Raw genomic sequence first — 12,900 nt, forward strand, 5'->3', positions numbered from 1 at the left:
CTGAAAAGTGAGCTGATCAAAACCCCTAATCTCCTACTGGGAGGAGAGGTCCAGACAGAAGCCAAACTAGACCCTGGAGTGCTAGTGCCCTAAGGGTAGGTAGGAGGGCTCACTGCTGTCAGCTGGAGGCCCCTTCCCATGTGACATCTGGCCTTTGATTCAGTGTCCTAAGCGACAGGGCATTCCTTTCCCATTCTTAGATGCATCTATTAAATCCAAGTGTCTTGGGAGTATCCAGGTATTTGATGAGTGTTTCTAGTTCCCGTGGAGCATACTTCCATAGTCCCTGACCTATACATACAGGCCCAGAAACTCATTAGGGGCAGCCTGGCCTACTTGCTTTCTGATCTTCTGAGCCAGGCACCTTATCCCAATGCCTCAATTGTTTCTTTTCTTTTCTTTTTTTTTGTAAACTAAAGAAAGGGATGATTGTGTATGAGAACTTTGCAGAAATACTATGAGAATTAACATATCTAAATGCCAAGTGTATGATGCTGATGTCTTTTTATTTTTTTTTTTTTTAGTTATACATGGACACAGTATCTTTACTTTGTTTATTTTTATGGGGTGCTGAGGATTGAACCCAGTGCCCCGCAAGTGCAAGTGCCTTGCCACTGAGCCACAACCCCAGCCTGATGCTTAATTGTCCATCAGACTTAATTGTCCAGTTTTTTTGTTAGCTATTACTTATTGGCTATTATGTATTAGTTATTTATTAGATCTTGGCCAGGAATCTGTATAATAAGGGATGACCTAGTATTTCTGTCAATTTCTGTACTCTTTTCTTCATGGCACATTCTTCCCCCTGTATGTTTTGTAGGAGATATGTGCTCTCAGACTAAACTGTAGTTTCCAGAGGCCACGTCTTAACCTCATTTATTAATTTCTGAATTTCCAGAATTGAGCCATTCATTTAATGAATATTTATCAAATGTTGTTCACATAGCAGACATAGTTGCAAGTTGCAGGCTCAGGGATGCAGCTGTGGGCAAAGCTAACAAAAATCCTGGTCCTCATAGCTTGCATTGCATTGGGGGGTACAGCATAAACAAAACATGGTAGAAATGTAATATCATGTAGAGAAATGAAGCAGGGAAGGGGTCAGGAGGACCTAGGGTGGACTTGCAGTTTTAAAGCTGGGTTGTTGGGGAGGTCTCCCTGGGAAAGTAGACTTTGGGTGAAGACTTGAACAAGGTGAATGGGGGAGGTTGTGCTCAGCCAAGGGACCATGGGGGCACATGCTGTGAGTAGTGACAAAGAACAAGGAGGCTGGCAAAGCTGAAGCAGAGTTGGGGGTTGGGGGTGGGCAGGAGGAGAGAAAGGTAAAGTGTTTGGGTTTCTAGGTGATAGTAAGGACTGGCTTTAATCCCAGTGACCTGGACCACCTTGGGGAGGTTTGGGAGCCAGATCTCTGATCTTCCAGAGGTGATCTGTTTTTTCCTGGCTCTTGGTACCCTACCTGTGATTGATATAGTTCACTAGATTGGATAGAAAACAGACTGAAAACTGGGTGCAGTAGCACACACCTGTAATCCCAGTGGCTCAGGAAATGAAGGCAGAGGATTGTGAGTTCAGAGTTAGCTTCAGCAAATTAGGGAGGCCCTAAACAACTTAAGGAGACCATATCTCAAAAGAAAAAAAAAAAAAAAGGAAAGAAAACAGGCTGAAAGCTGGGATGATGAGATTGCTGTCCAGGCATGAGAAGACAGGCTCAGCCATGGTGGATGCCGGTGTTGGGAAGAAGGGATAGAACATGCATGTTTAAGTACTCTGATTTTATTTTAAAGATGCACAGTGAACACTTGCATATTCTTCACCTGGCTCAACCAGTTATAAATAAGCTGCCATGTTTGTTTAGTCTCTCTTTTATTGTTATTACTATTGGCTAAAATTTTTGCATATGTCATAACCATTCAGCACTAAATACTTCAGCATGTTTTTCCTAGGGTCCTTTTCGGTATCTATAGTTTACAATTACCAAATGCAAGAATTACCCCCACTTGTTCCAATAATGTCCTATTTAGTCATTTTTTCCCTTGTGTAAAATCTACTCCAGGAGCACCCACTTTTAATTTTCCTGTCTTAGTTTTGGAGAATTCCCTGGTTCTTACCTTACAATTGAATTCCAGTGACAAATTTTGGGCAAGAATGCTACACATAGGGTGTCGTGTCTGCTGTGGGGTACTAGAGACACAAATGTGAAGTAGTGTCAATGGGAGTTGTGGGGAAGAGCAAGAATCTGTCCTGTGGTTAAGTGCTCACAGATGTCTGTGGTTGAATATCATGTTTGTAAACTAGTTAAGTGATTCCCATGAGTTGAAGGCCATCATAGCACTTGGAGTCCTGGGCTGTGCCTAGTTACAAATGAAGCTCTAGCCAGTCTTGGGTCACCCAGCCAGGTTCCATTTCCTCCTGTCAGGTGCAACCAGAGTGGGAAAGAGACTTTTCCTCCCTTCTGCGTTCTGTCCATATTCCTACAGTGTCCCTGCCACCAGTCCCTTCATAATGTTTGTCCTGTGTGTCCCACTTTGCAAAGGCAGTGAATGAAACCAGAGTCCCAACAGAGAATGTTCGGACTTGAACTGAGCTAAGGGGCCCCTGGGGTTGTTTTACATTTTCTGTGGTGCATTTGCTTAATAAAACAACTCAAACCTCTGCTCTCTCTGCCTCTCTTTTAAAATATTTCTCTCTTCTTTTTTTCTTTTAAAGTTTAAACTCATATCCCAGGCCTATGAAGTGCTTTCAGATCCAAAGAAAAGGGATATTTATGACCAGGGCGGAGAACAGGCAATTAAAGAAGGAGGCTCGGGTAGCCCCAGTTTCTCTTCACCCATGGACATATTTGACATGTTCTTTGGTGGTGGAGGACGGATGGCTAGAGAGAGAAGAGGTAAATGCTTTTAAAGAAATGTAAGCAAAATTTTTAGTTTCCAAACTTGTACATGTTGCTATAATCTGTATGGCTCATGCTTTAAAATGGTGCAATTGTTGTGTTTGGGGATTGTTAACTTTAGTTTATCACTTGTCTAATATGTAGGCTACTTGGATCCCTTATTATATTTAGTACTTATCTGACACTCTTCAAACAACATATGAAGGAGCGAATGGGGTTGTGGATAGAAAGGAAGAGATCAAGTAGGTCTATAATATCAGCTACTGGGGAGACTGAGGCAGGAGGATTACAAATTTGAGGTTGAGGTCAGCCTCAGCAAGATCCTGACTCAAAGTTAAAGAACTTGGGATATAACTTAACAAAGGTGTAGAGTGCCCCTGAGCTCAGTCTCCACTATGAGGTGGTAGGGAGTGTCAAATTCATTTTGCTGTCTCTGCCTCTCTTGTGGAGTCAGACACCAAAGTGCCTGAGAGACATAAATGACCCCTCCTGAGGTTGCTGGTGAAGCCTCTACCAAGAGTGTCTTGTCAATTCCCGCCCACCCACCATCCCACCATCCCCTGTCTCTTGGTCCTGCCACCTGAGCCAGACCTGTGGGCCCTCTCATTCTGGTTGTTGGGCTCAATGGTGCTTAGTGTGGACTCATTTTCCCAGTCTGCTCAGGGGGTTTTCTGGGTTTTCACATTTTATGTTTTAAAATCCTTATTAAACAGACTGTCAGCCTTTCTTTTCAGGGAAAAAAAATATATAATAATCAGATCCCCAGGTAGTGAATGAGGGACTTTAAACTGAGTGGACGCAGGCCACAGTTTTGGATTTCCAGGGTTTGCTCTTGTTTCTCTACATCTCACTTCTTGCCGCCTGTGTGGGCTGTCACCCCGATATCTATAGTCTATGACAACTAGTCCCCTCCCCTTGTCTAGTTCACTGCTGACAGTCTGTTTGGATCTTGGAACCAGATAACTAAGCTTTTGCAATAATGAATAAAATCAGAAAAAATGAGCTCTGTATTGGCTCCAACAAGTGTGGTTCTGGTCAATGAGAGGCTCCTGGAAAAATGAAGCTTTATTTGTTCTCACGTTATAATTGACTTTGAGCTTTAAAAAGCTTGGGCGTAAATTCCATGAACACAGTGTACTGAAAATCACAAAGTGTTTATTAGGAAAAAATCCCTCCCTTGTCCTCTGGGTATGTTGCCTGCTCATATAATCGACAGTGTAGACGTGATTAAAACCTTGGGTTTTTCTTGTCCAGCTCTCTCACTGTCTTGAGATGAAAAACTTCACGCCCTTAATTAAGTCATCTCTCAAAGTTGACAGCCAATAAACCCGGACACCTTGTCCCAGTGACTGCAAGAACTTTGGCAGCAGGGAGGGTCTGTCTACTGTCTGGCCTCATGAACTAGAAGAGCATGAGAGCAGACAGACTCCCACCTGAGGACCAGATGCCCACGGTCCTGAACGAAGAAACAGGATTTAGGCAGAGGAAAGAATTCCAACTTGGCCCCAGTTGACAGAAGGGCTTGGAAAGTAAAGAGCTTGGTGCCCAAGAGAGCAAAAGGTCCAGAGCCTCTGGTTGTCACACATTCCTCTATGAGGATAAGTCTTCTTTTGTGGGGAGGACTCAGTCAACCAGTTTCATGGGTTAACATTGCCTTCTGTTTCTCAATTAGTGATCTCTCCCTATCCTCGTATTAGAAAGTCTTTTTGTTGATCTCTATAAATGTTTGAGTAATTAGCTCATAGCCAGACAGGGCGTTATTTCTTATAATTGGCAGAGGACCAATGGATGCCATGATGGAAGCCTTGAATGGCCCAGACTCAGCTATTAGTGCGGGAGACTTCTTATAATCAGGGGTCATGTGGGTAGACGTTAATACAGTGGTATACTTCATATAATATTACTAACTGTGTTTTTTTCTCCCTTGGTAAGGCAAGAATGTGGTACATCAATTGTCTGTAACTCTTGAAGATTTATATAATGGTGTCACAAAGAAATTGGCCCTCCAGAAAAATGTAATTTGTGAGAAATGTGAAGGTAAAAATTAATTTTTGAATGATTCTCATAGTTCTTATCCCTTGCATCTAGAAATAAGTCAGCTTGTATCATAGTTAAGAGAAAAACTAATTTATCTTCTAAAATGTGAGGGTCAAGCAGAGTTTACAAACAGGTTACCTGAATGTTTTATTGGAGCTGCACTTTTTTTTAATATATTGACAATTATTTCAAACATTTTGAAATGAAGACAGTTCACCTAAACTGGGGGTTGGCAAAGTTTCTGTAATGAGTGAGATATCAAATATTTTAGGCTTTGTGGGTCACACAGTCTGTTGTAAATACTCCACTCAATTGCTAGAGTACATAAATGAATGGACATGTCTGGGTTCCAGTAAAATTTATTTTATAAAATCCAATAGTCTGAGCATCTTAGTTAAATGTAAATTAAATTGGGCACCTTAGTTAAATGTAAATGAAATTGACATAATTTTAAAAATCAGAATTTCCAAGTCAAGTCAAATCTGGTGTCCCCAGACCCATGTTGTCACACAAAATATTGGCTGAGCTGGGTAGTCGCTCCCATTGGCAGAGCTTGCATCCTTCGGTCCTCTGTAGCCCCAACCTCCTTATCCACTGGTGGGCATGAGTGTTTTTGTATCTAAGAAAACACACATGATGAAGCTAAGGTAATAAATGTGGATCGACACAGCCAAAATGACAATTGTTTGAGATTAGATATCATCATCTAGATATTATTACTTGATGCTTGCTAGACTCTTACAGACTCTTCCACATTGCTTTTCATGGTTGTGAAGAGTCAAAATCCCAACCCAGTGTTTATGGGTCACTGCCCTTCTGCTGCGTTGCTGGGAGGGACTGCTATAAGGGAAGAACACAGCTCTCACTCTAGTCATTCCTCCACCCCTAGGTATTGGTGGGAAGAAGGGATCAGTGGAGAAATGTCCACTGTGCAAGGGGCGTGGGATGCAAATCCACATCCAGCAGATTGGACCAGGCATGGTGCAGCAGATCCAGACTGTGTGCATCGAGTGCAAGGGCCAGGGTGAGCGCATCAACCCCAAGGATCGCTGTGAAAGCTGCAGTGGTGCCAAGGTGGTCCGCGAGAAGAAGATTATCGAGGTACACGTGGAGAAAGGTGAGGCTGTACAGAACTAGCACTCCATACTGGCTGGAAGTGCTACCTAATGCCAATTATGGGGCACATGGGTTAGGTGTCAGAGATGTGGGATACGCCATGTCACACATTTAAGAGATATTAGGGTGTATCAGAATTCCTCCTATTTCCAGGTCATCTTCTCTTGACCCTGCTTGTCATTATTTCATCCCATGAAACTCGCTAAAGTTTTCTTGCTGAAGACAACCTCTTTTTAAGGTTTTCTGATGTTGTGAAAGTCTTTCTTAACCCCAGATGTGTTTAGTTGTCTCTGCTGCCTTTCTCAAACATTCCTTTGCAAATTTTTGGAATGTTTCTCCTAATGATTTCTATTGCCCATTAGCCACCAGAGCTTGTGAAGTCTTTGTAGCTGTGTGTTCCTTCTCCCCACACTTTCCTTCTGATGTATCAGATCCACCTAGTACTATGCTTTCCCTTGCTATTCATTTTACCTTCTGCCATCATTTGAAGGCCAGTTACAGTCCCAACTGTTTTCCAAGTATTCTCTGGTTGTTCTGTGGCTTTCGAATCCAACAAACATATCAGAGATGAGACCCAAAGCCAAAGAATCCAACCCCAGACTGTCAAAGGTGTTGTTAAAGCCTTTTCATTTAAACATGCCTGAACTCTGTGCCTGTGTACCTAAGCATTAGAAAGGGGCAGGCTAGCTCCCTTGTTCCCGGTAAGTCCCCAGAGCCATATACCATGTGTAGCATCAGAAAGTTGGGTGATTAACTTATGCTCCAAGTGCAGTCTCAGTTTGGCATCACAGGGCCTGGGGCTGGGGAGTAGGGAGTGAACCAGACAGAGAGCCTCATTTTGTCCTCTTCCTGCTGCATGTTTGGCCCAGGGCCCTCTTTTCTGGGTAATCCCAGTATCCCATCTTGCCCCATGCCCATTCAAGATTGGGAGATTTGATGAATAAAGAACCCCCAGAGGACTTTGCACCCCTTCTTCAAAAGCTTTGAGAAAGCATGGTTTTTATGAGAAATGGCTAATCAGAAAGGGGTGATGTTTCATAGGTATGAAAGATGGGCAAAAGATACTATTTCATGGAGAAGGAGATCAGGAGCCTGAGCTGGAGCCTGGTGATGTCATAATTGTGCTTGATCAGAAGGATCATAGTGTCTTTCAGAGACGAGGCCATGACTTGATCATGAAAATGAAAATTCAGCTTTCTGAAGCTCTTTGTGGCTTCAAGAAGACGATAAAAACACTGGATGAGCGAACCCTTGTTATTACATCCAAATCAGGTAATGTTGCCAATGTGTTTCCATTGTGCATGGGTGGTGTAATAACCCAGTGCATGAGCCGAGTTTCACATCTAAGGCTGACTTTTGTTATGAAAGTTGTTGACTTTGTTTTCTCTAACTTGAAAGTCATCACTAATTACTAAAAATTTTATGATGAGGGGAAGCCCTCAGAGCTGGAAGAAATCTCAAATAGGAATCTTGGGGGGGGGTCTAAAATCTTAGTTGGAATTTGCTACATTTCGAACATTTTTTGTGTAATAAAAAACAAAACTGATGATAGGAGCTCTTTTTCTATCTAGTGGGATTGGTGCTGATTGACCCACATGTTCCTCTAGCTTTTATATTGTCAATTACATAGAGAGACATTTTAAAGTAGAACTTTCCTGGAAAAAAAAAGAAAAAAAAACCCTGCTAATCAGCTTATCCCCAGAGGCTTCCACAGGATCTGCCTGTCCACACACACCCATGGGGAGCTAAAGGAAGCTGCTTGAAGAAGGCACCTGTGGGTGGGAAGTGGTCCTGAGGGCCTGGGCTTGGCCTTCTGGCATCTAAATAGATAGCAGGGTGCTGGGCTTGGCCTTCTGGCACCTAAATAGATAGCAGGGTGCTCTGCTCCTGGGAGGGTTAATGTTCACTGCAGATCAGGATGTTCACGTGTGCTCCATAGCACCTGCCTACAGGGGCTGAGAGCTAGGAAGAAGCCAGTGCTGCTCTAGTCTGCTCCTGGCCATCATAGCTCTGCTAGTGTCCATCTAAAGGGTAGTGGGGTGGGTTCAGGACTGGGTGGGAGGTTCCCAGTTGATAAGCCTGTCCATGGCAGTGGTGGCTGGTGATAAGACTCTGCAGTCCAGTGGAGGGGGCACAGTGCACCTTCCTGGCCAACTTTCTGCACCTTTTGTGCCTCTCCCCATTTTTCATTTCTCCTCTCTGAATGCTCTCCTCTTTATGGCCCTGTGCTCTTTTTCTATCCCTTTCCCCTCGTTCATTTTTCTAGTTCCTCCTTTTCTGGGGATAATATGAAATTGAATTATATAGAAATTATATTTCTTATTAATTAATTAGAAATTATATTTCTAAGCCTTATCAGAGTTTGTGTTTGTTTTTGAAATACTTTTTTTTTAAAATGTCAAACTTAGAAAAATCTGTATAAAAATAATACAAGGCCCACCCATATATAACTTGCCTGTTAACAGGTAAGTTTGATTTGATTTTTCATTTGCTCTCTGTGAGTATATATACATGCATACACTTACTTCATCTGAAAATGGCAGAAAGTGCTGCAGCATAATACAAAGTTTGTGTGGAGTTTAAAAATTAAATACTTTCCTTTATAATAGTTCTATTCCATAGCCCTCCCAAGGTGACCCCCCAACTTGAAGAGAAAAACTGAGGCCCTGATTCCAGGCCTCCTGAGAGCCCAGGCTGGCAGGCAGCATCCCAGTGCAACTTTGGAAGAGCCCATCATTGGCCAACACTGGACGATGTAAGGTTGTGTTAGCCCACCAGAGCTCCCTGGCACTGGGCCCTGCTGCCTCTCAGCTGACCCCAGCCCAGGGAGTTTGGAGCCAAGCACAGAAGTGAAGCTACTGAGTACAGAACCCTAAAGGGAGGGGAGTGATAAATCCCAAGAAAGCAGTTCCCCTGCTTAGGCATAAGGAGGGGCAGGATATCCAGAAAACTTTCTGCTGGAGATATTGGGGGGGGGGGTTTGGTTTTTCTTTGTTCTCATCCTTTGTGTGTGTTCTTTCTTCTTTCCTTTTCTTACTTTGGCTTATTTCTTGTTCCTTCATATCCTCCTCTTAATCTTCCTCCTTTCCTCTGGGATTGAACTGCAGAGTTGGCTTGAGCTTTGCTGAGAATCAGGAGATTGGGCAGGGGTGTGTGGCTGGTGGGGGTTGCTGGCCTGTGTTCTGTCCCCAGCACCACCAAAAATCTGTAGTGATGGAAAAACTTAGGAGCTACACAAGGGTGTTAGTATTGGAAGGGCCTGACTGTGGTGTCTTCCTTCTCTAACTGGTTTCCCTGCTTTCCAGAAAGTGTGGGAATTGGGGCTTGAGACTAGTAAGGAGTGGGACCTGATAGGAACTAGAAGACAAAGCAAGTGTTTCAAAAACACAACCACCAAGAATGCAAAACACCCAGCAGCCTTTCAGAGCTTAAGAGGTCACTGTGCTGTACAGGCAGTGACTGTGGGGGACATGTCTGAGTCAGAGTCCTACCATGAGTGACCTCTAGGATAGAGTCATGGGCACAGTGTATTTTTAAAAACGTGTATGATGTACTGTAAAGATTTCCTCTGGAAGAGATTTTGCTTTTTGAGTAGTCCCCTTCTGTGACCTACTGTTTTCCAAGGGAGGAGGCTGCTTGAATAAATTAGAGTTTGGCTTCCTCTCTACCTTGTCCCTGTTTTTTTCTAACATTTCTTTGTTTTCACTACTGAGATCAAGAGGCCCTTTTGTCCCTCTCCTTTTCCTTGCTTGGGGAGAAATAGCATTTTTAGACCTGTGGGAGAGGCTTGGTGCTGGGTGTGGGATGCTGAGCTATCCGAATGCTTCTTGAAATCTTGTCTGGAAGAACCAGAGGTGCATTTGAGACCTTTCCAGCTCACCAGTGAGGAGCAAGTGTTTTGGAACCAGGAGGGGGACAGCAGTGACTAAAGCCACCTTGGGAGTTCCCTCCCCAGGAACCTGGTTGTCACCTGCAGGTGGTGGGGGCTGGTTGGACTTTCTGCTGCAAGCTTTGTTTAAGTCTTGGGAGCACTCATCTGCTCATGGTAGGGATGTCCAGACCACCTGAAGAGGCAGGTGGGAAGGTATCAGCCCCACCTGAGGCGCACTGGGGTGTTTTGACTTCTAGTTCCCTTTTTTAACCTCTACCTTAAGATGGAGGCGTCAGGATGTTGCTACCTTGACATACTGCTGGAGCCCAGAACTGGCGAGAGTGGGCCAGTCCCACCCCCAAACCCTTACCCAGTGCCCACTGAATGAAGCCTCTTTTTTCACCACAGCTGCAGGGCCTCTAGGGCCTGCCCAGCTTTCCCCAAAAGAGGCCAATCAATCTAGGCCTCCTCTGTCTCCCTGTTTGATAATTAAACCTTCTCTGTGGCAGGTGAGGTGATAAAGCATGGGGACCTGAAATGTGTGCGCAACGAGGGAATGCCCATCTACAAAGCTCCCCTGGAAAAGGGAACTTTGATCATACAGTTTTTAGTAAGTGCACTTATTTTACCTCACAGTACATAATATTAAATGCCTTACCTGAAAGGGTAAGAAAGCACCACCTGTGTCGCCCCTTACCCTTTACAGGTAGTCTTCCCTGAAAAACAGTGGCTGTCTCAGGAGAAGCTTCCTCAACTGGAAGCTCTGCTCCCTCCCAGGCAGAAGGTGAGGATCACAGAGGACATGGATCAGGTGGAGCTGAAGGAGTTCAATCCCAGTGAGCAGAACTGGCGCCAACACAGGGAGGCCTATGAGGAGGATGACGATGGGCCCCGGGCCGGAGTACAGTGCCAGACGGCATGATGTGGCATGACTTGGCACTATGCAGCGCAGCCTGGCCAGAGTAGCACGTGATGAATGTAAAGTTGGCACAATGAAAAATGGCATCGCTTTAATGGCCTCGTGTTTGGGGTGTCCTGTGTATGTGTTCAGCATTCTCCATTGCTGAGTGTCTTTTTGGTTTTTTCTTCTGTTTTTCTTTTTGGTTGTAATTTAAGTTATAGCTTGATTTATATTTAAATGTTTTAAGTGTAAATCACCTCTAGTCTGCATATGGAATCTGTTTATTTACACTTCCAGGACATTGGAGATGCCAGTGACCACAATGACACTTTGTGCTTCTAGTGGCTTTGATATAGTGTGGTTCCACAGTAAAGCACAGCCCAGAGAGCAGCACTCAGCCCCTAGCAAACTCCCAAGGCACGAAGTGGGTGTCCTGGCCTATCTCTATTCTGATTTTTCTCTTTTCCCTCCCTTGGCAAAGTTAGAGGGCATGATCTCAGGGCTGCTAATATGACATTTCTGAATCTAGATTCCAGATGAACCTCTTAAAGAATAAAAGCACACGTGTGGATTGGACTTGGCTCCCATTCTTGGTTCATATGGAGTGGGCTGCACTCCAAAGTTGCAGGGCCCACCTAGTTCCTACTGCTGTGTGCTCTTAAGTGTCTGATCATCTAGGAAATTTTCTGAGCTTTCCAGGCCCTAGTGAGGACGAACCAGTGTTTTAAGTGATGTGCCGATGTAGCTGTTTGCCTGTGACCCCTGCACCTTGTTCTTTGTGGTTTTAATGATTTTCTGTTGACAACTTTTGCAATGTTCTCCCACCAAAGTGCTTACTTGTAAACTAACCCTTCCATGTGCCCAGCAGCCTCAGTGCAGCAGAAGCCAAGGGAGAATGCTGGTCATTTGGCCCTATGGCACAACACATTCTCCTGTCTGGTGACCCTAGATGACCTGAGGGTCTGGAAAGGCATAGAATGTCTCAGTATTTTCCACCTCATTTCCCAGATTCAGCTCCTTTCCAAAGGATCATTCCTTTCATTGCACAGCCATACTACAAAGGGCTTCCTGCTCAAGTGACATTTGCTGAGAACTGCACTAAGTTCTATTAAGAATTAGTCTGAATGGACTACCACTGTAAATGATAGCCTGTTTAGAGGAACAGTAGTCATTACTTTATTCCTGGCAGGTAAACTACACTTTGAATTGGAGTTACCTCAACTTTTAGCCATTACTATTCATTTCTTTTCTACAAGTCATGAATAAAAATTGCTACCTTCTAAGCTGCTGGGCTCAGATCCACCCTTATTTGGTTATATGGTACTTGAGAGTTTGTCTCAGAGCAGGGACCTCGCCTATGAGGGTCAAAGGCCTGATCAGACCCAAGGCAGACAGGGCAAGCCAGCTTGGATAGACCAGGCTCCCAAAGAACATTGCTGGCTAATGAGGCATAATTTGCTCAAAGTACAAAAAGAGCCCCCCTATGCCCACTTTGACCATTGGCCAGGACAGACTTAAAATCATTCTTTCAACTAAGCCTGTGTGAAAATCAGTTTATAAATGGACCACGACTCCAGGGTGTTGTTTCTGCGCTGTGACTTCCTAATAAATTATTGCTAGAAAACTGTTTAGTTGGTGATGGAGCAAAATTACAATCAGCTCCTCCTTGTTATATAAGTGGAGGGTGTTGCTTAAAATTTTATTCCACCTGTACATTTGTCACTTTAAAATTAAAATTGAGCTGGTATGAGACAAGTGGTTTTGCTACTTCTTTTTTCTTGAGCACCCAAATGAATGGTGGATTAAGTGCCAGCTTACGTTGTGTTGCTGATTTAAGGAACAAGGTTTTCTACTTCATGGGGCTTATATTTCGGGGGTAAGGGTGAGTACAGATGTAGAGTAGTGATAGCTTTGGTGAAGAGCTAGAGTAGTGGGAAAAAGGGAAAAGACCTTTCTGGGGAGCCGACATCTGAGCAGCCCCCAACCAGTGAGGGAGCAGACCTCTGAAGGCCCTGGGGAGGACATGTAGGCAGAGAAAATGGCAAAGACAATGTGATTATGGGAGAGCGAGCAGGGGCCCAT

At 44.1% G+C, this 12,900-nt stretch overlaps 1 protein-coding gene across 4 annotated transcripts in view; it reads left to right on the forward strand.

Annotated features, from left to right (window-relative positions):
• Dnaja4 (DnaJ heat shock protein family (Hsp40) member A4) overlaps positions 1 to 12,573 on the forward strand; it is a 44,384-nt gene extending 31,811 nt beyond the window's left edge. For all 4 annotated transcript variants that reach the window (XM_078049163.1, XM_078049161.1, XM_078049162.1 and 1 more), the window contains 6 exons: positions 2,710 to 2,890; positions 4,826 to 4,930; positions 5,820 to 6,047; positions 7,088 to 7,318; positions 10,427 to 10,527; positions 10,624 to 12,573. In XM_078049163.1, coding sequence (XP_077905289.1) covers positions 2,833 to 2,890; positions 4,826 to 4,930; positions 5,820 to 6,047; positions 7,088 to 7,318; positions 10,427 to 10,527; positions 10,624 to 10,839 — 939 coding nt within the window. In that variant the 5' untranslated portion in view covers positions 2,710 to 2,832 and the 3' untranslated portion in view covers positions 10,840 to 12,573. The remainder of the gene's footprint in view (positions 1 to 2,709; positions 2,891 to 4,825; positions 4,931 to 5,819; positions 6,048 to 7,087; positions 7,319 to 10,426; positions 10,528 to 10,623) is intronic.
• The last annotated feature ends 327 nt before the right edge of the window (positions 12,574 to 12,900 follow it).

The sequence above is a fragment of the Ictidomys tridecemlineatus genome, chromosome 5 (genome assembly GCF_052094955.1).
Source record: "Ictidomys tridecemlineatus isolate mIctTri1 chromosome 5, mIctTri1.hap1, whole genome shotgun sequence".
Taxonomy (NCBI): domain Eukaryota; kingdom Metazoa; phylum Chordata; class Mammalia; order Rodentia; family Sciuridae; genus Ictidomys; species Ictidomys tridecemlineatus.